Source organism: Delphinus delphis, chromosome 1 (assembly GCF_949987515.2).
Source record: "Delphinus delphis chromosome 1, mDelDel1.2, whole genome shotgun sequence".
NCBI lineage: Eukaryota > Metazoa > Chordata > Mammalia > Artiodactyla > Delphinidae > Delphinus > Delphinus delphis.
Window position 1 is genome coordinate 175787418 of NC_082683.1, and position 27737 is coordinate 175815154.

Here is a 27737-nt window from a genome sequence, read left to right on the forward strand (position 1 = left end):
AGAAAATAAAAGTTGCCTTTGGGAAAAGTTAACACCAAAAGTCAACTATGCAAATAAAAATATTTAAGTGCCAATTTGCAGAAATTTCTTTCCTCTGAATTCCCGTAAAACTTTCATATTAAAAGTTCTAAGATCTGAGCTGTAGGTTATGAAGAAGAGTGAGAACAAGTTACATATGAATATACCCACCAAAATTTTGAACATTTGATCGATTCTATAATTCTCCATTTAAAGATGACAGTGAACAGTTATGGAGAAAGGAAGATCACAAATACAGTGGACCCCTGAATGGCTGGTTGGACCCTTGAACGGCGGTTGGTTGAATCTGGGCATGCAGAACCTTGGATGCAGAGGGCTGACTATAAATTATCCTTGGATTTTCAAGGTGGGGGTTGGAGCGCCTAAGCCCTGCGTTGTTCCAGGGGTCAACTGTATACATCTCATAGATGAAGAAAACTAAACTTAAAAAAACTTTCTTTTAAACCTTATCAAGAAAACTTGCCTTTAAAAAATATGTTCAAATGGTATTTTTTTAAATATTAGTAAATAATAAAATGCAGATATATTTAAACAAATGACCCCTTTTTTTCTCAGCAGCTTTTCAGCTTCCCAATTAAATATTTTGGCAATTTATATGTAAGTTGATTAGTGATAAAGTGAGAAAACAAATGGCCCATTTTTAAAATATTAAACAGTATGTCTTTCAGATCTTAACATTTAAAATAGAGGACCAAAAAAAAAAACAACGATATCATTACTTTTTCTTAAACTGGTCATGATTTTCTTTCTAACCTGTGGTTTTGGAAAGAAAAAACAGAGCTGCTGAAACCCCTCATACCTAGTTTTGCCTTAGATTTACATTATACTTTATATATATATATATATATATATATATATATATATACTTTTATCTAGCTGTAATTTATGGTGTCATGGACTGAATGTGTCTCCCCAAAATTTATGCTGAAACCCTCATCCCCAGCACCAATTATATGAGTTTTTCCACTGAGAATCTGTTACAGTCCCCTATTGAAATCTCTTCCTGTTAATCCTCAGCTTTGTAACTAGCCCCTGCACAACTAGTTAAATCCTTGGTCAGCCAGGATTGGCATGTCATCGGGGCAGCTGCTCAGACCCACAAGACTGTCCCCTCCAGCCCTCACTTCAGATGCCAATCTCAAGTCCAGGTTGTCACCTGTGCTTCTCCCAACCAGATATAGACAGGATTCCACCAACCCTCTCCCTCCCTTCTTAGGTTTGATTAGTTTGCTAGAACAGCTTACAGAACTCAGAGATAACATTTTACTTTCTGGATTTCCAGTTTACGATAAAAGCCTCTAACTCAGAACAGCCAGTTGTAAGAGAAGTATAGAGCAACGTATGGGGAAAGGGGAGAGCTTCCGTGTCCTCTCTGGGCACTTTGTTCTCCCCTGATCTCCACGTTTTCACCAACCAGGGAGCTTCACAAATCCTGTCCTTTTGGGTTTCTACAGAGGCTTCATTACACAGGCAGGATTGATTAGCCATTGATGATTGAACGCAATCTCCAGCCCTTCTCCCCTCCCCTGAGGTCGGAGGTGGGGCTGGTATTTCCAACCTCCTAATCACAAGCTTCCCCAGGCAACCAGCCTCCATCCTCAGGGGCTTTCCAAAAAACACCTCATTAACATAACCAAAGACAATTTAATAGCTCTTCTCACAGGAAATTCCAGGGGTTTCAGCTGTGTGCTAGGAATGGCATGAAGACCAAATATATATTTAATATAAATCACAGTATCACACGAGGTAACATTTCCTCTACTCTCTAACAAAGAGTTTACAACATAGCAAGCATGCAGGAATTTCGCATCATGACATAATGAAAAATAAAGGGCTAAAGGAATGCCTCCACTGTTCCATTCCAGTTATAACTTATCACGTGAGAATGAAATAGTCCAAATTCTTGCTTTATCAAGGTCTAACGACAGCTTAATAGACCATGTAGGAAGCATCATTGAGGGCAAATGGCAAAAAAAGCCACCAGCTGTCTTCTGCAGGACTATCCCTGATTCTCTGATCCATCTTGAGCAGAAAGCAGATGCTCACCGCTTCTCTTAAAGTCCATCTTCCTCCCACCTCTGAGGAAGAGTTTTCTCTTCCCATCTGGTAATCTGCCCCGTGTGACTCTGTGGGATCAGCTAGAATTCCCAGTCACAGAAGCGAAGAATATCTACATCAGAAATTACTTTAGGGACATTCAGTTTAATCTCCCATCCAATACCTGGATGCCCTATGGAACATTTCCAACAGCTTCCAACACCTTCTGGAAAGCAGAACTCTCCACCTCACACTATAACTCAAGTGTATTTCTGAACTGTTTCCGCAGTTCATCCTCATATAACGCTGAAATCTTCCTCCTCTTAATTTCTGCCCAGAGGTGCCGTTTTATTCTCTAGAACTACCAAATCATCAGATGAATAATGTGGTTTTTCTAAAATGAATTTCATTCCATCCTACAAATTTAATATACTTCTTTCACTCTAGAAGCACAAAGTGTGAAGGTTTGTCACAATACAGTACAAGGATATCCCTACCGAGTTCACAACTGCATCAGTGAGAGCCTTATTTTGCAGAGAAGGCACCCATCAGCGCTCACCACTGAAAGCTAGAAAAGAAAAGGCATTAACTCCTTCTGAATACAATACAGAAGAGTCCCAAATGCTTACTTTCTAGCTCTTGGTTATAAAATTCATCTATAAATTCCGAATAAAACACATTCTTTCCTTATCTTTTGATACAACTCTACTCCTTCAGTTTTAAATATCATCCATTTTACTCAAGAACTGGCAAATAAGAGGTTTCCAGCGTGATTTATTGTTCACTATTTTTTACAACTTTTTCATGAAGATAATTCATATATTTAAAATACCCTCGAATATTTAAAAGGCATTATCAGGCATTATCACTTTAAATATATAGTGACATTTTATTAGCAAAGTTATGAGCACCTACATCACTAAAATTCCTTCCTCTTACTTTTTTTTGGATAACACTGGTGAACTAGTGGAAGCAATTTCCCTTCTTTGTGAAGCCTGTGAGTGTCAGTTGCACCGCCAATAAAAGTTCCATTGACAAATATTCTTGGCACCTGTTGGATAAACAAAAGATTAGATGGCACCTTGGTGTCAGAAGTATAAGGCCATTCACATGTGGCTAATACATATTCCACTGTGAGTACTTTTATGGGCCAGACATACACGAAGCTCTTTGACTAATTACCTATTTAACTTTACAACCCTTCAGGTAGGTATTATTTTTAGCCTTATTTTGGAGGAAGAGGAGGCACAGGAACTTGCCCAAGATCACAGTGATAGTAAATGACACAGCTGGGATTTAAATCCTGGACAATCTAACTCTCCACCCACTCCCTCTCATCGCTATGGCGTATAAAAGGCAAAATAAAGCAATCTCTAATTATTAATAATGTTTCAGTGGTTCTTTCTTACCATTGTTTACTAAAGAGGAAGAGTACACTATCAACTCCTTCCAGGTACATATAAACAAGAAGGAAAATGGCAATATTATCTATTTTTCTTTTCTTTGTTTGTTTGTTTTGGGTTGCCAGGGCGTTTGGGGGGATTTTTTGGCCGTGCCACGCAGCATGCAGGATCTTAGTTCCCTGACCAGGGATCAAACCTGTGCCCCCTGCGGTGGAAGCATGGAGTCCTAACCACTGGACCGCCAGGGTGTTTTTCTGATAATGCATATTATGGGAAAATCCACAGATTGCAAGAATCTAAAAACATGGAGCCCGAAAATACTCCTATTAGCACAGAACATGAAGACCAACCCTTGGTCTTCACTGTTCAAGGGAGGAAGGAAGGATGCTTTCATCTTGAAAAAGCCCCAGGAGGACCTCAAAGATTCGTAGACCAGCACTCACAACACCATTACCCCTCCCACCTCACACACACACACACACACACACACACACACACACACACGCACACATGGCAAAAATAAAAATAAAACAAATGAACTCTGCTGTTTCCTAGTCTATGAGTCTGGTTTCCAGATCTGCCATTTCTGTATCAATTAAGATTCTCAGAGTATGTCTGGCTCACTTTTCCCATCATGAGGGCACAGGCCCAAGGTGACCCAACTCAGTCCCCACTTCGGGGCAAAGCACCACAGTGGATGTACTCACAGTTCTTTCACCGGTCATTTCGTGAAGAGCGTCTTGTAACTGGCTTCCGTGTTCAAGCATGTCCAATTCCACCACTTTATAGTTTACACTCATGTCGTGAAAAAGTGTTTTTGCCATCGTACAGTAAGAACAAGAAGTTTTGGAGAAAATCACCACACAATTATTAGAAATGATTTCCTGAAGGAAAACAAACCAGAACAAAAAAATCATTTGAATTCTAGACATTATCTTTCAGAAAGGAATCATGATACAGTAGAAAGGGTATGGATTTTGGAGTCTCACAATTCAGGGCTCAAACTCAGTCGCCATCAATCTGTTTTCGCATCGTAGATTGAGGACAAAGAAACATTATTAGGAAAAAAAGGATGTGACAGGTGGAAAGTGTTGGCAAAGGGTAATAACACCAATAATCACAGCCAGTTCATATACAGCAGACACTTCTGTGTGCCGACACAATTCTCAACACTTTACTAGCTCACTTAAACCTCACTACAGTCTTGAGATAGGTGCTATCATCACCTCCACTTTACAGATGAGGAAACTGAGGTACAGAGGAGGGGAAATAACTTACCCCTGGTCCTCAGCTGAGAAGTGGGCAAGCTGGGATTTGAACCCAGGCAACTCTGAGGCCACAGCCCAGGTAGTTAATCTCTGCTATACTGCTTCTCAAATATTCAGGTGTTCAGGAGTTAACTCCTTACCTTCCTTAACTTTTTTTCTTAATTTTTTATTATTATTATATTTTTTTACCATCTTAACCATTCTTCACCTTTTTTTTTTGGCTGCACCGTGCAGCTTGCAGGATCTTATATCCCCCACCAGGGATCGAACCCGTGTCCTCTGCAGTGGAAGCGTGGAGTCCTAACCTAACCCCTGGACCGCCAGGGAATTCCCTTCTTTGCTATTTTTAAAACTGGAATATAACTGATTTACACTATTATATTAGTCTCAGGTGTAGAGCATAGTGATTCGATATTTTTATACTTTACAAAATGATCACCATTTCCTAAATGTTCAGTGGTGAGAAATGATATATGATTTCTCTTTAAAATGTAAGGCTTTCACTGATCCAGATGTAAACAACAGCTTACCCTACCCCTCAACTTCCACTCCTTCTTGTGTATCTTTATAGTAAAAAAAACAAAACAAAAGAAGTCATTACTGTTTTGATAAGGTCTTCCCACAGCGTTGTTCCTGGAAATGCTGCTTCCAGAAAGACTGATTCAATGGGTTTGAGGCAGAGGTCAGAAGCTATTTTTGAAAAACCTTTCCAGATGATTCTAATGATATCAGCCTGGTTTGGAGGCTACTCTCCAGGCTTTTATCACAAAGACCCTGAGACTCTGCTATGCATCTGCGTCACCTGTGAAATTTGTTGAGCTTTGTGTTCCTAGACATATCAATGCCCAGGTACTTCAAGAGTTTCTGAATGGCCATGTCTGGCACCTAGGCATCTGCCTAGGCTGTCCTAATGTGGGTTATAAGCAGCACCTTCAAGAAGACCAAAAATCAGAAAGTAGAGCACCCAGGCAAAGTGTTTCAGAAGTTATATCTGCCCTTGGGTGTCAGAAGGGTTCTAGGGCAGTGTCTAGGTGTCTGCAGATTGGTCTATTTTTATGCTTTCTCTCCTGCTCACTCATAATATTTACTACAGAAGTCTATCTCAGGGAGAGCCAGACACACCAGAGATGTACTACTGAATCCATTTTATAGATGAGAAAACTGAGGTTGGGAAGTTCACAATACTGGGTGGGATTCCACCCAACCTGTCCCAACACCAAAGCCAGTGCGCCTTCCTCACTGTGCTGCCTCGGGTTAGAGACACATGGACCATAATTCAGAGAGAGAGGAGCACCCTGGCAGCTGAGACGTAGTACAAACACTGATGGAGAGATTCCAAAGTGAGCCGAAACTCAAGGTGACAGTGTCCAAGTTTCTTGAACCTTCCTTCTCACCTTTTCTCAACCTCGTCCTTGCTAAATAGTTCATGGTTTTGTATTCTTTATTTTTATGGACTGAGTCACGCGGTATGCAGGACCTTAGTTCCACGCCGGGATCGAACCCATGCCCCCTGCAGTGGAAGTGCAGAGTCTTAACCACTGGACCGACCACCAGGGAAGTCTCCCACCTCACCATGGTTTTGTTTTTTTTTTTTGGCGGTACGCAGGCCTCTCACTGTTGTGGCCTCTCCCGTTGAGGAGCACAGGCTCCGGACGCGCAGGCTCAGCGGCCATGGCTCACGGGCCCAGCCGCTCCGTGGCATGTGGGATCTTCCAGGACCAGGGCCCGAACCCGCATCCCCTGCATCGGCAGGCAGACTCTCAACCACTGTGCCACCAGGGAAGCCCCTCTATTCTTATTTTAAAAGAGGCAATCCCTCACTATAGGTCTCCAACATTACTGTTATATTCAATGGCTGTGGGTGGATACTTCTGTAGCCAAATAAAGGCAAAAATGTTTGTGTGAAGTGGTGTTTGGTGGTGAGGAGCAGACAAATGAGTATGTCCTGTGGGCTACAAGGGAACAGAAACATACACACAAGAGGCATTTTCTGAGGCAGACTTAACTGGGCTTCGCAGTGCAAGCAAGAGAAAGACAAGAGAACACAGCAGTGCACAGTATCCTTGAGAGGATCGGTCATAGAGTAACTACGGCAAACTAGGTTCTGTATTAGGGAAACAGCTTCCCAGACCAGAACCAAACACTATCCCTGGGTAAGGGCAACCTGACTGGTACCAACAGTAGACCTGCGCTGGGTGAGATGGTAAGAGCAGCCAACAACATAGACCCAGCTTAGGGAAGTGAAGGCTCCATTAAGAATAAATCTCATAGGGACTTCCCTGGCGGTCCAGTGGTTAGGACTCCGCACTTCCACTGCAGGGGGCACAGGTTCGATCCCTGGTTGGGGAACTAAGATCCCACAAGCAATGCAGCACAGTCAAAAAAACCAAAAGAATAAATCTCATAAATTCTGACTAACAAAATGATCTAGAGCTTCTTTGTCACATGCATGATTTTGATAGCAGATTTAAAAATATATAAGAACTTAGTAATTCATTTGCTGCACTATAACAGGTTTCGATACAGAATAAGCATATTAAATGTGTAAGACAATTGTTTTTCCACCAAGGAAAGTTTTTTCCTACATGTCCCACATCACTCACTTGGATCTGATTCATGGGAGTAGTTGCTGTGTTCCCCAAAGATGACGATGTGCTGTTCCCCATCCTAAAAGGAATTTTAAAAGGCAGTGCAGTTTATTAAAAATTAAAGACAATATATCAGATGAGATCCATTTGAAGAAAACCCGATATGCTAATATATATCCAAACTTATGAAAGAGAAAAAAGTTTTACTTATTATCAGTACAAAATATCAGTTTACAAAGTATTTGTTTACTAATATCAAAAGGGCCTGTGTGCTTCTCTAACTAGCCTCCAGAACAGAAAAAGGAGATTAAGGGGTGCAGGGATGGAATAACATAGAAATCTATTTGTCTTATCAACTAAGAAAACACGTCCTTTTCATCTCAATTCCAGCATTTAATTATCATCCCTAAACCATCTACTATTTGCATCTACTCTGGAAGCAGGAATTCCAGTAGAACTTTCATAAGACAATGCTTTCTTGGGTACTAAGAGAGGAGGTGGGAGGTGCATTCTGAAACATCAACCTCTTCTCTACCAAAGAAAAGAGAAAGCTTCTGGAAGGCACTTTTCTCCAATTCTAGTCGAGAAAGCAGCAGGTGTTCAATAAACGTTTCATTGATGAAGCAGCCACTAGCCATGCCACATTTATGGAGCACCTACTATGTGCTAAACGGGCGAAATGCCCCAGGGATACGTATCACTGGAAGAACTCAAAGAGCCTCAAGGACCTGTCAAATAGTTACACTATATGATCGGCACCTTCCGGAGGGGTCTCTAGTTTAGCATAGAAGGTTAATCAAGAGTTCCTGGAGTCTTGTAAAACTGGTAGGAGTTACCAGATCAAGGAATTAGGAAGAAACTCCCAGACAGAGGGATGGATGCACAGATAGGCGAGCGGACAGGACAGCCCCGACCAGCCGCGCGGGAGTGAGGCGGGCAGAGCATCCGTCTGGGCAGTGGGTCTCGCACCACAGGCCTGGGAGCCGCGGGTATTCACCGTCCTCGCTCGAGCCAAGGACGACTTCAGCATGAATAGGCAACCGTCCTATCCTCAAAGACTTGGCGATTTGGTAGAAAGCGCCACTTTCACTTCCTGCCGCAGGGTTGCCAGATTTAGCAAATGAGAATGAAGATCGCTCGGTTAAATTAGAATTTCAGATAAACAGCGAATAACTGTTTAGCTTACATATGTCCCGTGCAATATTTGGTATATACTTAAACCAAACCATTATTCGCTGTTTATTTGAAATACCAATTTATTAGAGCATCTTGTATTTTACCTAGCAACCGAGGGGGAGGGGAGGTACAAGCGAACAAGACAGGTATTTGCAACCTGAGAGTAACGTGATCCTTAAGTCAACCTGAGCGCTTAGGGAACATTCCCTCCCCGCCCTTCCTGGGCCCCCAGCCCTCCGAGGGGCCTCGACACCTGCATCGACTCAGGGCCCACCCGGCCCCCGGGAAGAGCCGCCCCGCCCACCGCTAGGTCCAGACCCCCGCGAGGCCTCTGCGCCACGTCCTGCCGATGGTGGTCGCGGCGCCCTTACCCAGAGGCCGAAACTCCCGCTGCCCCCTGGAGCCGGCCCGCCGACCTGCTCCCGCTCCGGACAAGCCGCGTCCCCACCAGTGCTGCACGGCGCCTGTACATGGCCCTGGCTCTGGGCCGCAGCGAGCAGACACGCCGGCGACCGCGACTCGGGCGAGCCCGCCCCCGCCCCCGCCCCCGCCCACGCCCACCGGCCCCGCCCCGCCGGGCTGCCGGCGCCGCCATCCGGCGGCCCTGCCCCTCTAATCGTCCCTGCCCCTCTAACCGGCCCCGCCTCCTCCCGCGGTTCCACCCCCGTTCGACGGCCCCGCCCCTCCCCACCCCGCAGAACCCGCCTCCGCCCACCGGCCCGGCCCCTGCTAGCCCGCCCCGCCCCCGCCGGCCGGCCACGCCCCTCCGGGCTGCCCGCGCGGGCGCCGGTCTCTCTAAGCGGCCGGCGGCTCCTCCCTGTCTGGGCGCTCAAAGAGCGGGGTTCCGCGAGTCCCCGCCCACTTGGGAACAGTTGTCGGAGTCCTTGCTGAGGCCTCTCCTGCCCGTCTCAAGGTTCATCCAAGCCCCGCACGTGTTCCTTTTAGGGTTAGGGACGCTCATGAAGGCTCACAGACACGTGGAGATAGTTCTTGGGGATTGTGGCCAACATTCTGACAAAACGGAGAAGAAAAATAATGAGTGTTCGACACGGAATCAAAGTGCCTGGGATGTTTACATAGGAAGGCAGCGTCAGCGCAACTTCCTATCGGACAGGTTTTTGTGTTGGTGAAATCAGAGCCTAAAGGTGTCATCTCAAAATTCGGCCGTTGATCGAGAACTCATATAAATCATGCGAATATTGGATTTTAGAAAAAAAGCCATCCAATTTAGAACGTTCATTCCAAAGAAAACAAAGATTGTGTTTTCAAAATAAAATTAGAAAATAAAACTTAAAATAGCCTAGGAGTGTTCCCTATGGCTTTGAGTGCTGCTAATGACAGGATTGTGTCAGTCACGGTAATAGTAGCCCTTTGTGCGTGACTGTATAAGAAGAGGCGGGTGGGCCTTTATTTACTGAGGACGTTGAAATCTGTTTAGGTCAAAGGTCAAATGGTATGTCTAAAATTCTAAACAATTATTAGAAAAATTCAGACCTTTTTTGATCCTTCATGCTCAATTAGCTAAATTTAAGATTTAGTTCTGAGAGTTCTTTCCCTACTTTCAAGTGGGCCATGTTTCATTACTTCATAAAAGGATGAAAATTGATTGCAAAAACAAATACCCCAAAAGGTGTAAAGTCATTCTTCATAAATCCAAAATTAAATTTAAAAATGAAGATATGTTGTTATCTACAATGTTGTGTGGTTTTGTGTTTTTGGATTTTTTTCATCAAAAGACAGCTATTTAGGAAATTTACTGTATTTTTGTTTTGTTGTAGAATTTTCCCTTATTGTCTCCAATTGTGTATTGTGAGGTGAAACAATCATGTCACAATTTAATTTTAATATAGTATAGATGGCCTATGTTAAGCACAGAATTCACTGGACAGATTTTTAAAAAGGGGTTCCCAAATGAGAGTACTTCAGACAAAAGTGTTATGCCTGAATTAAGCATGATATATTCATCATCTTCAACTGCTTTGTACTTCTTTGGGTAGCTACAGAAGTGTCAATTTTTGGTCATAATTGTGATGTCTGCAATGATACATGAAGATGTGGGCTGTTCATTTATGTGTGAACATAATGGGGGATGGCCAGTATAGGTAGATCAAGAATATATTGGTAAATACAGCCTTAGGAGTTCTACAATTTTTTTTCAAGATTCAACATAGTATCAATTAAAAGAATCGACATATCTTTGAATGTTCTTTCAAACTCGTTTTTTATTCTTTAAATTGTCAGTTAAAGCTCACACATTGTGTTTGACATCAAGAGCAGGGTTTTCCGCTTCCTAGCGTTGAAAGTCGCTCAGATCAGTAAATGATGAGATCTTCTACTTGAAAGGGCCTTCTGAGAGGTTCTCTAGAGTGGGTCCAACCTGTGGACCTTAGACATCTAGGAACCTTGGAAAATGCTTCCTCCAAAGAAACTTTAAAAAGAGCGTGATTGTGAGCCCTCAGGGATCAGCTATTGTATTAGTTGTCTCAGGGCTGTTGTAGCAAATTCCCACAGACTTAAAGGACAGAAATCTATTCTCTCACAGTTCTGGAGGCTAAAAGTCCGAAATCTGGCAGCGCTGTGTTCCTTCTAGAGGCAACTATAAGGGGGAATTCATGTCCCTCCTCTTCCACCTGGTGCTCCAGGTGTTCCTTGGCTGTGGCCACATCTCTGCCTCCTTCTTCATGTCTCCTTCTCTGATAAGGACACTTGTGATTAGATTTAGAGCCCAGCTGAAAGATCCAGGATGATTTCATCTCTAGGTCCTTCACTAAATTACATCTGCAGACTCAGTTTTCCAAATAAGGTGACATTCACAGGTTGCAGGGATTTGACCTCCACATTTTGGGGGGAAGGACCATTTTTCAACCTACCACACCTAACACAGACTAGAGAAAACCTGATATTTCACTGAAGTCTTGTGTATTTTGTTAAAATCCTGTGAATTTTGCATTATGGTCATTTTCTGGATTTGTTTTCCTATATTACTTCATCCTTTATTCGGTCAGCCTCTGTTCTGGATGCACGATACAGACAAGTTTCCTGCCCCATAGGAGATAACACTATCTTTTCAACAAATTTTTGAACGCTGTAAAGTTGTAAACGGTGTATAGTTCATGGTTCACAAAGATGTGTCATATTTTTACTTTGACATCACTGTTAAGTACTCCCATTTGAAAAGGTAAAAACAAACTTATGTGTGCCCATGCATTGTCTTAGCCTGAACAATGTCTCCCCCTTGTGTTTTTCTCCCAAATAGACTGCAACTCTAAAACCACATTAGTTTAAAACCATGACTGAGATTCGTTGTAAGCTTTTGGGCATTATAGAGTTTCTCATTCAACAAGTACAAAAAGTACAACACATTATTATTTCACAGGAAAGCTTGATAAGGACTCTGCTTTTTCAAACAACACCCAGTTTTCCAATGCTCTGACATCAACTGGATGTTCTACATTTCAATTTAATTCTGGCACTAATTACGCGGAGGTGGCACAGACCTCAAACGTCAAGGGCTCAGTCCTACAAGACTGCTTCCACTTCAGACACCAGCCACAAAGGGGGTGTCCAGGCTGCCCACACTTCTGCCTGGCCAGCTACAAATTTGGGTGTTACTACGACCTCACCTCAAGTTCAATAATTGACTAAACAAACAAACGAAATGCAGGAAAGCACTGTACTTACAAAAAACAGTTTTATTCTGAAGGATACAAACCAGGAACAGGTCAATAGAAGCGATGCCTGGGGAGTGGCTGAGGGAAGGTTGGGTGCAGAAGTCCAGCACTCTCGCCAGGAGCACCAACCTCCCAGCAAATCAACCTGTTTACCAGCCCGGAAGCTCCCCGAAATCTTGTCATTCCAGAGTTGGTATCAAAGTTCCATTGCATGGGCGTGGCTGATTGGATCACTGACTTGGTGGGACTCAAACTTGTCCCTTCCATTGAGATGTGTGTTTGGGGGGAAACACTTCAAGCACTCAGGAAATTCCAAGAGTTTTAGGAGCTCTGTGCCAGGAACCAAACCGGGGACAAAAGCCAAATATATATATATATTTTTTGATACCACAAGGACCTATGTGATCTTTTTGGAAGAACCCAGGGATAAGCCATAATGAATGGGGATGTCAAATGTTATTTAAGTTCTTAAACTAGTTCAGGTTCCTAATTCACGAATGAAATGAATAAGAAAATACCTTGGAGAGGTAGATTAGAATATCCACCAGCATAGTAAGATGGGAAAGAATTATGTCAAGATTTATTCAGAATTTTTAAGTGTCAAACTGAAAGATATTTAAATGCTCTGAGCCCAGAGAACAGGGGAAAGAAAACCAGATAGGGAGGATTTTATAGCTATATGGAAGACTTGGAATTCCTTAACCAAGTATGCCCTGGACATACTTATGAAGGAAATGAAAATTATATCATGGATTAGGGAAACTTTTGTTAAAGAATGTGGTACCTCTACCACTTCAATTTGCTGAAGAATTAGCATCCAGTGGACTCTAATGAAAATATTTATTTAGCTTTTATTTTTTGTCAAGCACTTATTAACTTCTATATCATTTCTAAATCCCTATATGTGTGTTCTTAAGTCTCTGGGTCAATAGACTGGGAATGACAATAACAAAAATATTTTCTTTTGAAGTGTGAGCAAATTGTTTTTAAAATCTTGGGTGGCTTTACAGATATAGAGGACCAAAGTTTTGGTTACCGATGGGGAGGGGGAAGCGGGGAGGGGCAAGGTAGGGGTTGAGGATAAGAGGTACAAACTACTATGTATAAATAGATAAGCTATAAGGATATGTTGTACAGCACAGGGAATATAACCAATATTTTATAGTAACTATAAATGGAGTATAACATTAACAATTGTGAATCACTACATTGTACACCTGAAACTTTCATAATATTGTAAATCAGCCATACCTCAAATGAAAAAAAAAAAAGATCTCGGGTAGTCTATAAGCCTTGCACTAGACAAATTAATACCTCTGATTGCCATCTGGTGTCGAACAAACAGCATTTTGTGATAGATGTTTCCTAACCTTTGCATTCTGAAATGTTGTCTTTTCTCTCTATCTCCATAGAGATCACTATTGCTTTGCCCTGTCCTATTTCTTTCCTTAAGAGGAGGCTGAACTTGTATTGCTACTGAACTCCGGTTCAGCTGCTCGCTGCTCAAAAGTCAATAATCCGAGAGGCAAGTGTCACTAGAAAGGCAAGGTGCTTTAATTAGAAAAGCCAGCAATCCGGGGAGAAGGTGGACTCGTGTCCAGAAACCAACTCCGAAGATTCTGCTCAGTCATGATAGGTTTTAAAGGGAAAAATGGGGGAAAGAATCTCAGTGAATCATCAAGGCAGGAGGTTGGGTTCTGTATCATTCTCCTCTGTATGCAGACTGGCTGACTCTCTTTTCAGACGTTATCTTGCCCACATGATCTGCCTGCAGGATTCCTTAGGAGGCCTTTGTGGGGAGAGAGCTAATCATTCTTTAATTATTTAATTCTTCATTCTTACTTCTTTTTATCCAGGAAGAGAATTGACAGGTTAGGCAAGGCATGGCGTGCTTCAGGAGAGCATAAGTCAGGAGTTAGGTTAAATTGCCTAGTGATCTCATTCTTATAATTAGGTTCTTTGAAGGTTAGAGAGGAACAGAAGTGGGCAAACAGGAAAGGGGCAGAAGAGCCGCTTTCAATTCCCCACTGTCAAACATCATTCCATTTCTATAGGGTTGGGGCAAAGGTCCATCTTCTGTAACTCCTTCATGCTGACATAGGGCACCATTTTTTCAAGTGGAAGATGTCAACATTGGTCTGTAGCATCTCTTTGCTGACAATTTAAGTTGCCAGCTTACATATATGGGCAGAGAAAGCTACAATTATTTTGATGCCCACAAAGATACAGATTATTATGAGCAATAATTTTAATCCCATGCTCTTGAGGCCAGTTCTTGGAATTGTGCTGGCCATAGATTCAGTACTGCTCAAGTTGGAGCAGCTTATGTCATGTCCTCTGGTGGTAGTTATAGTACTTGTAAAACAACTCAGAATGTGCATCAGACACCGAATCTATGACTCTATTGTCCTAATCATTAGGACATTAACTGCTCGAGTCTGCTCCTTTGTGACCTTGGGAAGCCTGGGAGACTTCAGCTTTTCTGCAAACAAGAGGCAAAGAACATAGAGAGGCTTTTGTAACCCTTTTCTTTTTCCTTGAATTGTATTTTTATCCTTTCTTGGAATCCACGCAAGACAATGTAGGCAGAATTATGGACGGAAAAAGTTTTCTGAAGAGAGGGCAGAGTCAATAGTAGCAAAAAAGGACATTAGTGAAGGAGTGAGAACTTACAGATACTTTGATTTGCAAGACGAAAGATATTGTTACCTTTCAAGGAACAAACTCTCATGAATGGTCGTGGTAGTAGCAGAAATCAGATTAGAAGTGACTGACAAAGAGACTGACTATGAAGTTGTGGATGGAGCAGGACCAGGTGATCTGGACAACTGAGGTGAAAGGAAGAAGAAAGAAGGTAAAGGGGAAGGTGAAGGAGAACAGAGAATTCCCCAGCAGTGCTGCAGGTCTGAGCTAGAAGGAAGGGACCTGAGGCCTATAGAAGGCTACCGTTGTCTTCCCTTCAACCCTCCACTGAGTAACAGAGATCAAGGTGCCTGACACTCTCCAGGGTGCTAAGGAGGTTAGCAAACAGCACTTTGAAGAGCGGAAAATAACTCACATTTACTGATGTGTCAGATACTGCATGTGAGTGATTCACATATAGAAACTCATTCGGCAAACAACAGCTTACTTGGGAACTCCAGCTGACCCTTGAACAATGCTGGGGTTAGGGGCGCTTCACAATCAGACATCCCTGCAAGTAAGTCATAGTTGGCTCTCCGTAAACTTGGTTCCTCTGTATCCAAGGTTCTGCCTCCGGGAACCCAACCAACTTCAGATCGTGTAGTACTGTAGTATTTACTATTTAAAAAAGAATAAATTTATTTATTTTTTATTATTTATTTATTAATTTTGTCTGCGTTGGGTCTTCATTGCTGCACGTGGGCTTTCTCCAGTTGCGGTGAGAGGGGGCTACTCTTCGTTGCGGTACGCAGGCTTCTCATTGTGGTGGCTTCTCTTGTGGAGCACGGGCTGTAGGCACACGGGCTTCAGTAGTTGTGGCATGGGGAACTTAGTTGCTCCGCGGCATGTGGGATCTTCCCAGACCTGGGCTCAAACCCGTGTCCCGTGCATTGGCAGGCGGATTCTTAACCACTGCGCCACCAGGGAAGCCCTGTAGTATTTACTATTGAAAAAATAAATCCATACATAAGTGGACGCATGCAGTTCAAACCTGTGTTGTTCAAGGATCATCTGTACTTTACATATTTTTTCATTTACTGTTCTTAGTCACCTTATGAAGCAGGTATGTTCTTACCTTTCATTTTACATATAAAGAACCCAAAGCACCAAAAGTTTAAGTAACTTGTCTAGAGTTATACAGTTGATAGATTGGGCTTTTAATCCAAGTAGTCTGAAACCAGAGCCCACAATGGAATATTTTTATCTCTAACTAGTAATGAAAAAAGGAAGGGCAAGTAACATGACCAAGGCTACACTTATTGGTGACAGACTTGCAGTTTGATCCCAAGTCTCTCCAATTCCAATATCACCAACTTTCCACTATGATATGAGGGCCAAGCACAGAACAAAGACCTGTTCACCTGTTTGTTAGATTTGTGTAAATCTAAGAGGGCACCTGAGGTGGGCACTGTCAAGGCAATGGTAGTGAAAGAAGTCAGTCTAGCCCTCTGTCCACTCACAGACAAAGAGAAAGGCTGTCTTTGACATCCAGGATCTGCATCCATACCAAAAGCAAGGCCATGATATTCTCCTGTTAAATATTAATAATTTCACAGGGCACCGACTTCAGATCACTCTGTGACCATGATGGATCAAGACAAAACAAGACCACTCAGGAATCATATCTTTTTTTTTTTATTTTTTTTGTGGTACACGGGCCTCTCACTGTTGTGGCCTCTCCCGTTGCGAGCACAGGCTCCGGACATGCAGGCTCAGTGGCCATGGCTCACGGGCCCAGCCGCTCTGCGGCATGTGGGATCTTCCCGGACCGGGGCACGAACCCGTGTCCCCTGCATCGGCAGGCAGACTCTCAACCACTGTGCCACCAGGGAAGCCCAGGAATCATATCTGAACACACATCCTAAAATGACCACTACTGGGGTCATCACAGTTTGCTAGTTACAGTTTCAGCCTCACTTCATTCCTCTCACCTTCGAGATAAGGTTGCATCTGGACCTTGACTGTTCTCATACAGCCTTTGAGCAAAGAACGGTTTTTAACATTTTTAAAAAGTAAAAAAATAAAAGAAAATAAAAATAAAGAACAGTATGTGAGAGAGACCATAGTTCACCTGCAAAGCCTAAAATATTTTCCATCTAGCTATTTACAGAAAAAGTTTGGCAATCCCTGCTTTGGAGAAAATTAAGATACACAGTCATAAGTTTACCTTTGCTTCCTGACAGGATCCAAAGAAGAGCAAAGCTCCACATCCTTAAGTGTTTCCCCAAATTACCTAACACCAGTCCCAAAGCCTATAATAATCCTAACACCCTCTTACAGAGATACTGCACAGATACACATAATGTATGGTCTTCCTTATAGCAAACAGTCAAAAAGCCCAACTTTGTTTGACCAATAAATGTATCAAGAACAACAGCCAGCAAACTCAGACCAAATCCCATCTGTGGCCTGAAAGCTACAAGTGATTTTTTTTTTTTTTTTTTTGTGGTACACGGGCCTCTCACTGTTGCGGCCTCTCCCGTTGCGGAGCACAGGCTCCGGACGCGCAGGCTCAGTGGCCATGGCTCACGGGCCCAGCCGCTCTGCGGCATGTGGGATCTTCCCGGACCGGGGCACGAACCCGTGTCCCCTGCATCGGCAGGCGGGCCCTCAACCACTGTGCCACCAGGGAAGCCCTACAAGTGATTTTTGTAAATTGAAGGATTGTTTCAAATCAAAAAAACAAACGAAGAAGAATATGTAACAGAGACCATATATGTCCCACAAGCGCTAAAATATTTATTATTCAACCCTTAACAGAAAATTTTGCCAACTCCTGGTCAAGGACTGGGAAGGGTCTGAGATTTTATTGTACTTGAAAGCTGACAAGTTAATTTGTATCAGTTTCATAGATGATGACAAAAGACATGAGATTCCTGGATCAGAAATGAAGGATTTTATTATTGAAAACAGTGGCTAGGGCTTCCCTGGCGGCCCTTTGACTTCCTTGAACTCATCTATACATTTATTGATTTAACATTTTTTTAAGGGGCCAACAACGTGGCAAATAATGTACAAGACACTCTGATAGGATGACACAGGTCTATTGTCATTTAGTTTTGTAGGGGAGGCAGTCAAGTAGTACTGGGTGCTCTGATACAAGTATAAATAGAGTAGATAGAGCTGGGGATAAATAAAAAACGTTCTTTTTAACCTGAGTGTTTGGGGTGAAGTTTAGGAAAATACGATAGTAATGGGAACATTTGCAGAATATCCAAAATTTCTCAAATTCAGTTGCAAAATGGCTAGAGAGTGTATAGCAAAATGAACCACAGGCTTCCCTGGTGGCGCAGTGGTTGAGAGTCCGCCTGCCGATGCAGGGGACACGGGTTCGTGCCCCGGTCCGGGAAGATCCCACATACCGCGGAGCGGCTGGGCCCGTGAGCCATGGCCGCTGAGCCTGCGCGTCCGGAACCTGTGCTCCGCAACGGGAGAGGCCACAGCAGTGAGAGGCCCGCGTACCGCAATAAAAAAGAAGAAAAAAATGAACCACATTCTTCTATGTATGTCTCTGTAAGGCAGTTAACGAGAATCGAGTCTTTTCAAAGCAGGTAACAGAATTTGGTTATGTCAATCACAAAGTTGCCTTCTTTTCCTTTCTGCTTATAGTAAGAGAAATTTAAAAAAATGGCCTATGGGATATGTTTCAATTAAGGTAAACAGGCCACAGTATATTGAATTTCTATCAATAAATTGAGTTCGTGTTCTCTAACTTTCCTATCAGCATCTTGGAAAGGAGCCATTTAAATGTAGCCCTTTGGGGTTGGCGGGGAGAAGGGGACAGGATGGAAAAAGTCACCACCCAAGGAATTGAGGGGGAAGATCCAACATTTATGATATTTAGATGATTTGCTAGGTGCTTTCACCTTCTTATACTAATTCCATTTTCTCCATTAACCAATTGATGCTGTGAGAAGGTGTGTAACTTGCCCAAGGTCAAAAGGCAGCTAACAAACACCAGTGCCCGGGATTGATCTCCACTGGACGCGGTCTTTTCCACTATGCGAGTCCACCAAAAACACGTAATAAAAAACAACCCCCAAAACAACCCCCCGCCAAACCCGTCCCTTCAAAGGGGGCTTAATCACTAAGACCTAGAGGCCATTTACTAGGCGGGTCCGATCTAGCTCGGAAGGTAATCCCAGTTCTGCAAATCTCTCGCCAAACTGCATCCTGACTAAAGGAGAGACCCGAGAGCCACTGGCCACACTCCAGGTGGGTCGTGGAGCACCCAGTGCGCCCTCTAGAGATGGAGGTTTCAGACCCTCCACGCAGGTGCGCGCGCACCTGTCGCCTGCCGCGTACGCGCCGCGCGGGGCGGGAGGGCGAGGATGAGTTACGTGCTCCGCGCGCGTGCGCCGGGCAATGCGCCCTGTACGTGCGCCGTACGTGGGCACGGCGTCCCCGCGCTCCGAGTTTCGGGACGGGATTCGGCCCCGCGCCGAGTGGGAGTCTGGGAGGGGCGTTTCCCGGGCGGGCGCGGCGCCTCCTGGCGGCGGGCGGCGGCACTGGGGGCCCTGGCGTCGCGAGATCAGGCGTTCTCCGCGGGCAGTCCGCGGCGGGGCCTTGCCTGCTAGCGCGGGGTCCTCGGCGGCCTGGGTGGCTCGTTCCTCAGCTGCTGTCGTAGGCGCGGACCGCTGCCAGTGCGGCTGCAGTTGGCTCGCGGCGGCGGCGGCGGCGGCGGCCGAGGCGGGGGTTGAGGCGACAGGCGAAGAGGGCGGCGGGCGCGGCGGCGGCGGCGGAGCCCGGGGCGGGCGGCAGCGAGGGGGGCGAAGATGGCGGACGTGCTCAGCGTCCTGCGACAGTACAACATTCAGAAGAAGGAGATTGTGGTGAAAGGGGACGAAGTGATCTTCGGCGAGTTCTCCTGGCCCAAGAATGTGAAGACCAACTACGTGGTTTGGGGGTGAGTCCGGCGCGGCCGGGAGCGGGGGGCGGCGGGGCAGAGTTGGGCGCCCCCGGGCCCCCTCTTTCCGAACCCCTCCCCCCGTTCCCTTTGGGGATGGAGGAAAACCGGTGCTCTGGAGAAAAAGTTTTCCCAGGAGTAGAAGTTGCACTTGTAGGTGAGGAGGGAGCTGGAGGAGAGCTGTCTGCAGCGGTCCATCCTCTGAGCGTCGGGGGAGGGTGCTGTGGCGGTTTGTTTCTGCCCGTGTGTGCCGAGTGCTGGCTGCGTGCATAGGTGTAGAAAGAATCGCACCGCCGGGTGCCCAGAAGTCTCTTTTTTGTTCTTTAGTTGTTCCTTTCTCTACGCGGCTGCTCTGTAACTGTCTCTGCTGGCCCCTTGCAGCTCCTGATCTGTTCTTTCTCCTTTCCCGATTCCCTCAAGCAGAGAGAAGGGAACCAACTCTGAAGTTAGGACGGGAAAGAGATTCGGTGACTTTGGAAGAGTAGTCAGAATCTGTTGGAGGTGAAGGCAGGAGTTTCCTCAGGGAGAAGGTTACTGCTGAAGTGGAGTAATGGGAAAAGACTCTGAAAAAGAATATAGATATATACATATGTATTACGGAAAGAGAGAGAGAGAGAGAGATGTCTGATCATCGTTGGGGGCCTTTTGAGTGATGTCTCTCTCAGTGGTGTTTCATTTGGATAGCTGGAAACCTGGGCCAGAACTTCCATACTCATTTTGTTTGATTGAGTGGGAGCAGTGTGCTTTAGGAAGAGTTGATGAAAAGCTAGGGGAAGTTTAGTTGGTTGGTTTTAATTTTTTATCTTTTGTCCTCGAGGGCTTACGATTTAATTAGCTTTGTGAAATGTTGATGGAGAAATCATTCTGAGTTTTCTGTGTTTTTTCTCTTCCAGAAGGAATTTGCCCAGACAGAATTGCATTTGATTGGGTTTTAAAAACAACTTTTAAGAGTTTGGGGAAAAGAACTTGATTTGGGCAGTGCCAAACTAGAAGAGGTTAGGAGCCCTCTGCCCCGCCCATAAGAGCTAGGGGCTGATTGGGTTTTTAACTGATTGGTTTTTCTTTAAAAAATGGCTGAGTACTCGAGGCTGTTCAATCTGAGAACTAGGAAAAATTGTGAGGAGCTGGGTCGGTGCCTCAGAGGAGGTTACCTCGATGAGAGTAGAGGAGATAAGACATAACTTGATAAGAATCTCATTCCCGCTCTTAAAAGAGCAGTCACTTCTACCTGGGGGTGTTAGGAAAGGTTTCATGGACGTGTGTTTGGCATATAGACATGCTACAGATTTTTCTTGAATAAGTGAATGAACAAATGAATAAGCTTTAAGGAATGGTTAGGAATTCTGAGGGTGAAATGGTGGGTTTGGTGTTCCAGGATGAGGGAACTGTGTGGTTAAAGGCATGAGAGCTGGAAAGGAAATGTTTTGACAGCCATTCAGTGAAGCAAGTAGTGAGAAAGGAGTGCTTAGAATAGTAGATTTCAAACTTTCACAGCAGTGTATCACACCAATACCATCATTTTCATTTACTGTTATTCTGTGTGCATATGTAAATACACACATGTACATAACATTAAAAAATTTATTCTTATTGAATGCAGTGCATTCTATTTTTTGTTCTTATATATCATAAAGAAATACCAGGTTGTGACTCATATATTATATTTCACAGTACAACGATTGATAAGTGGTGTGTGGTTTGAAATATATTGATTTAGAGGAAAAGTGGAAACAGAGGCTAGAAAAGTAGGTTTGGGGCTGTTTGTATTGGGCGGTATTCAGATGAATTTAAATAACACGTTGATATTTCTAGATGGAGAGAATGTAATAGGGAGGGTGGGATTGGACACTAACATTTGTTGAGCAAGTAATAGTATGTGCTTGCAATGATAGAGCTTGCACTCCTAGACGACATTGTTTTATTACAGGTAGAATTAGTTTTGGTTTTACATCATTGGCTTAATTTGAGGGATGTCATAAGACTCAAATGTCTGAAATTAATTGTTGTGTTGAAGAGCGTTGTTCAGCAGTATCTTACTTAGGAGACAGGATACATATCTTGGAAGTTTAGCACAAGTCGTAGTTGTGCTTCCTTTAATCAGGTTGATTGTTTTTTCTTATGGATCCTGGCTAACTGATTAGGTTTCTCTCTCTATTGACAAAGCCCAGAACCTAACTGGGCCAAATTCTAAAAAGTCTGTAGTAATAAAGTATGAATATGGTATGCTTTCCTTACTTCTTGCTTTTTGTCACTATCTACTTTTGTGTTCCTTTTGCCCAAATGACAGTTGCACTTACTAAATTTCATACTCTATGTGTATCTTTGTTAGCTATGTTAAATCCATCGTTGGATAGCAAAGTGAGTGTAGATAAATTAATACATATGATTAAGCTGAAGGAGTTATATTAGAATTGTGAGTAAAAATCTTGTCTTAATCATTTCAGGACTGGGAAGGAAGGCCAACCCAGAGAATACTACACATTGGATTCTATCTTATTTCTACTTAATAATGTGCACCTATCTCATCCTGTTTATGTCCGACGTGCAGCTGTAAGTAGAATTCATTTAAAAACTCTTTTGATTTGATAGTTGGTATCATTTGGTGTGGATAACTTCCGTCATGGGTTTTAGATCAGAAGAATGAAAAGTTTGTTTGTATCTATATGAAAGTCTCCTGGAGGGTCAAAATTAGATAGATCACTGTGATTTATGCATATTTTTTAAATCTGTGAGTTTTTTACATGTAAGATGTGAGTAATGTTTATAACAACAGAAGTTTCAAAGCTGTTTGTAGGGATGTTTTAAAAAATTTATGAGCCTGTGGAAGGACCTTGATATTCAGAAATCTAGTTTAATTGCAAGGAAAAAAAATTTTTTTGGCATCAAAAAGAACCAAGTTTAGTAGACAGCTTTTTAAAATGAATTTTTAATCAATTTTATACACTTTTTTCATACTTAATTGATAAATTCGTTTTCAGATGCTTGAAAGATGCCTGCTTTCTGCATCTGAGTGTATGAACACTGCTTTTCTGAACAAGAAATATATATTTAGTGTCAAGTATGTGTTGAAAAAAGTAATATGTAGGGTGAAACTATTTAAGACTTTGGAAATAGATAAAATATCAGCATCTCGCTTTATAAAGCTATGTGAGCTCATATTAGATCTTTAAAAACTGAATCAGGCACTAATTAGAATGTTTTGTTGGATAAGTCCATTCATTTTGGGGTAATAAAGATAATCCAGACACTTGGTATAGGTTTAGATTACGTCTCTGGGGAATGGCTGTAGTACGTAACTGATTCTGTAATTGTTAACTGTGAGCCCTAGGACCTTTGGTCACGTAAGATTTAACTATTATATTTCTTAAATATTTGACAGATCGAAAGGGCAGAATTCTAAAAGTCTAGGGTTCTACAAATTTTGTTTTCTCCTAACTCCTTTGTATTATTTGCTCTTTCTTGTGAGCAGACCATTTCTGAAATGAGTTTTTCCTACTCATAGCCCCTATTTTAGTGTGAATAGACTCATACTTTTTTTTGTTGGTGATAACGTATATATAATTCATTAGTGACCAAATGATGAAGTATGTTATAATACTTAGACACAGTAATTTAAAGAAAATCAATTCAGATATTTTAACTATTTATGATATTCCATGTAGACTAGTTTTTAAAAACAAGCACAAAAAAAATCGGTGGGCTCTTGTTTATACTCATCAGCAGAAATTAAATTTTAACCTAACTTCTTAAAAACAGATTAATTTTAAGTGATTAAATGTAGTTTATCTCTGTCATTGAGGAGCATGTGCAGAATGTTTGCTGCAGTGAAGTATAGTCAGTACTCAATATAAGATAGTTAGCCAGGGATATTAAGGGTTCTTGTTCATTGTTGCTTATATAAAGTAACAAAGGGTTTATAACTGTATAATCCCGTAACCACATGTTTTTCCCGTACTCTGCTGTCCTTAATTTACATTATAAAAATGGTAGTGAAAATTGTGGTAATGATAGAATTCATTGAATTCATGGCCCAAGGATAACTTGGTGCCTAAAGTATACAGTTTTATTTGTTTTGCTTACCTCTTTACAAATTGCTAATATAGGAGATTAAAGGAAAACTACTCATGTAGCACAACAGATACATTTTCCAGATTTAATTTTTCAATTTTTTTCCCCTGATTACAAAATTTATACACACTCAAGGATAAGAAAAGAGATACGTAATGTAGAAAGTAAACAACTGTCGTTAACATTTTTCTGTATAATCTCCTGATTTTTCCCCTGGGCCTAAGCAACACATACCTATTTTTTTTAATCATTTTCTTTTTTCTGTTTTTTAGTTTAAATGTAGTCAATATACAGTAATAGAATATTTTCAGGTGTACAACATAGTGATTCAACATTTATGTACATTGTGAATTAATCACCACAATAAGTCTAGTAACCATCTGTCATCATACAGAATTTTTGCAGTATTATCGAGTATATTCCTTGTGCTGTACATTACATTCCCATGACTTAGTTATTTCATAATTGGGTTGTTTGTTTTTTTGACGTTGAGTCGTGTGAGTTCTTTATATAGTTTGGATGTTAATCCCTTATTGGATTTATTGTTTGCAAGTATCTTCTCCCATTCAGAAGGTTGCCTTTTCATTTTGTTGATGGTTTCCTTCATGGTGCAAAAGCTTTTTAGTTTGATGTAGTCCATTTTTTTATTTTGTTGCCCTTGCCTGAGGAGACAAATCCAAAAAAATATTGGTAAGACTCATGTCAAAGAACACACTGCCTATGTTTTTTCCTAAGAGTTTTATTGTTTCTTAATTCTTACATTTAAGTCTTTAATCCATTTGAGTTTATTTTTGTATATGGTATAAGGAAGTGGTCCAGTTTGATTCTTTTGCATGTAGTTGTCCAGTTTTCCCAGGACCATTTATTGAAAAGCCTGTCTTTTCCTCAGTATATGTTGTTGGAACATGTACTTATTGTTAATTATGAAAATATAGTTTTAGTGGTTCATTTAGTTTACTTGAAACAGTTCAGTTGCCATATTTGGAGGAGGTCTAGTTTGGGTGTGAGAAAAGAAAGCACTTTGGAAACCTTGAATAAAATGAGCAAGCAATGGGACTAAAATGGTATTTGTCCCGAAAAGCAAAACATCATGAGTAAAATTAAATGCTTAGAATAAGCCAAGGGACAAAAAAGACTGTAATTGGTATTTCAAAGAGGATAGGGTTATTGTTTCATTTCTAATGCTTATCTTTTGTATATCTTACTGGAATTTTGAGGATAAAGTTACCAAAAATTAATATGCTTAAAAATTGTCAAGATTTTATTAGGTTCTTTCAGCCTAATTATTTTCTAAAAAACAGGATTCTAAATATATGTTATCAAGATATGTTGGAATAAAATTCAGACTTTACAGGATGTTGATCTTTACCAAGTTTCTTATAATTGTTATTGATTTGATATCTATTTTAAAATTTTGACTTTAGACTGAAAATATTCCGGTGGTTAGAAGACCTGACCGAAAAGATCTACTTGGATATCTCAATGGTGAAGCATGTGAGTAATTTTTTAATTGCTCTCACTCTTAAATAGACATTGTTGCTTTTTTTTTTTCCCTGTGAAATAAGAATTAGTGGGAAGAGATCGTGGATTCCCACTAAAAACTTCCCCTACCTGCAGCTGTGTCCACGTGCTGTCTTCTCCTTCCTGTTATAGTGGATGCACCTGACTCTTGGGGCCAGTCACCCCTTCCCTGCGTGTGGGTTTCATCTCCTTTCGCACTCTCAGAGACTCTGCCTTTGCACATTGCTGCTTCTGTCTTGCATCGTCAGTTCTCTTTCTTCTGCACCATTCCCTTTAGAACATACACCGTGGTCTCTCTCATTAAAAAAGTTCTCTGAGCCCCCCTGTCCCCCACCTTCCTACTCTCTACTGGTCCATTTGTCTTCTCTTTTTCATTACAAAATTCTTTGCAAGGGTTGTGTGGTGTTACTGCCTCCTCTTTGCCTCTGATTCTCTCTTGAATCTACTCCAGTCTGACTTTCTTCCTCACCATCTCACTCAAATCACCCTTATGAGCTCAGCACTGACCTAAGGACTAGCAGATCCTTTGGTCTCTCCGCTTCGCAGCTAACTTGACCTCTCAGCCTTCGATACTGTTGACCGCTTAGTCCCTTTTGGAAAGCCCTTCTTGACTTGGCGTTTGGGGCACCAGACTCTGGAGGTTCTCTTTCCACTCATTGTCTGCCTCACTTTTTTTTCTTCCTTATCTCCAAAACTGATGTGTTCCTGAGCTTCACATTTAGAAATTCACTGTCAGCATCTTCCCTTGGGTATTTAACAGGCATGTGAAATGTAGCATATCCACAATAAAGTGCCGAGTCCTGCCTTCCCTTCTCCCCACCGACAGAACGGAAGCAGCAAGTCTGTTCTCCCAGTGTTCCCGTCTCAGTAAATGGTACCCCATTCACACAGTTGCTTAGGCCACCAACCCTGGAGAAATCTTTGATTCTCTTCTCTCACAGCTCACGTCCATTCCATCAGCAAGTCCTTTCTTTACCTTTGAAAGTATGACAGCTTCTTACCATCATACGCCCACCCCGCTCCACCTTCCTCTTTAGACCATTGCGTAGCCCTCCTGAAGGTCCTCGCTCCACTGTTTCCTACAGTGTAGCCTCTGCTCACCACTCAGAGGGACCTATTTTTGAAAAAGCCTCTGAACTTGATTGTGTCACCCACCTGCTCAAGGCCATCCTGTGGCTTCCCGTCACACTTAGAATACAGCCCATCCTCCTTTCCTGAGCTTCGCGACTGTGCTTCTGCCTGTCTCTGTGCCCTCATCCTCTCCCAGTCTTCCTCTGCCCTCAGAAGTCCAGTCTTCCTGGTTCTTTTAGCTTTTCTAACCTTAGAGTCTTTGCACTTGCTGTTCCCTCTGTGTTACATTTTGTTTCTCTGCGTTGTCACGTGACTCACTTCTCACCACCCCATTCAGAGCTGTGCTCTAATGTTGTTCCCTTATATATGTATACATTTATGTTTTTATTTATGTTTACATACACTTTTACATACATGTGTTGTGATATTGGAGTATATTCTTTGAAGTTGATTTCAGTCAGATATCTCAGTTTGTAAGTTAAATGGTCAAAAATAGTTTGTCCTCTTACAGACTTTCTAATACAGATTAATCATTTATAATAAAATGCTTTTACAAGCCTGCTTTAAAACATTTTTTAAGGGAAATAACCATATATAAAGTAAGAAATATAACAAATCTTGAGCATTCACTTGTAAATATATCCAATACCTGTCTTCAAATATTTATTTTCTCACAGAAATCTTTTTAAATCTTCAGCAACATCGGCCAGTATAGACAGAAGTGCCCCTCTAGAAATAGGTCTGCAGAGATCTACTCAAGGTATGTCTTGTTGCGTGTTTATATTGAACTTTCAAACACCAGTCCCCAAACTATATGTTTATTTACTTCTTTTTTCCTTACAGTCAAACGAGCTGCAGATGAAGTTTTGGCAGAAGCAAAAAAACCGCGAATTGAGGTAATGGAACTTTATTTTAAGTGATTCAGGTTTTTTATGGAGATTGGACTCATGTAGTAGTAAGAATTCTTTGCTCATAGTAGTGCTCAGAACTTTTGTTTTCCTGGAAAAGTGGTAATATTAGAATGAACAGTTGATTAGTAAGTAGCTTGAGCTATCGTGTAAGATCTCTCACATACAAGCTGTGTGATGGACAAATCACTTTATTTTCTTTGTCTTTATACCCTTACGATGAAAGTGTTGGCCTAGATGAGTGGTCAGAAGGCTTGTTCTATAAAGGGCCAGATAGCAGCCACTTCAGGCCTTTTGGGCCTTGTAGTCTTTGTCCAGCTCTTTCACTCTGCCGCTGTAGTGTGAGAGCAGGCACAGGCGATGCATAAATGAACAGGCGAGGCTGTATTCCAATAAAAC

At 42.3% G+C, this 27737-nt stretch overlaps 2 protein-coding genes across 6 annotated transcripts in view; one reads left to right on the top strand and one right to left on the bottom strand.

Annotated features, from left to right (window-relative positions):
* The window catches only part of GLRX2 (glutaredoxin 2), an 18374-nt gene extending 9330 nt beyond the window's left edge, over positions 1–9044 (bottom strand). For 2 of the 5 annotated variants that reach the window (XM_059998456.1, XM_059998465.1), the window contains exons 1-4: positions 8883–9044; positions 7351–7414; positions 4187–4363; positions 3016–3127 (exon numbers count right to left, since the gene is read on the bottom strand). In XM_059998456.1, coding sequence (XP_059854439.1) covers positions 3016–3127; positions 4187–4363; positions 7351–7414; positions 8883–8983 — 454 coding nt within the window. In that variant the 5' untranslated portion in view covers positions 8984–9044. Of the gene's footprint in view, positions 1–2573; positions 2645–2687; positions 3128–4186; positions 4364–7350; positions 7415–8882 lie in introns of those variants that run through there. The other 3 variants (XR_009517113.1, XM_059998481.1, XM_059998472.1) reach the window with 3 other exon arrangements.
* A 10431-nt stretch (positions 9045–19475) lies between these two features.
* Positions 19476–27737, top strand: part of CDC73 (cell division cycle 73) — a 92122-nt gene continuing 83860 nt past the window's right edge. Inside the window, exons 1-5 of the mRNA XM_059998512.1 lie at positions 19476–19770; positions 22215–22320; positions 25263–25332; positions 27128–27190; positions 27274–27326. Coding sequence (XP_059854495.1) covers positions 19640–19770; positions 22215–22320; positions 25263–25332; positions 27128–27190; positions 27274–27326 — 423 coding nt within the window. The 5' untranslated portion in view covers positions 19476–19639. The remainder of the gene's footprint in view (positions 19771–22214; positions 22321–25262; positions 25333–27127; positions 27191–27273; positions 27327–27737) is intronic.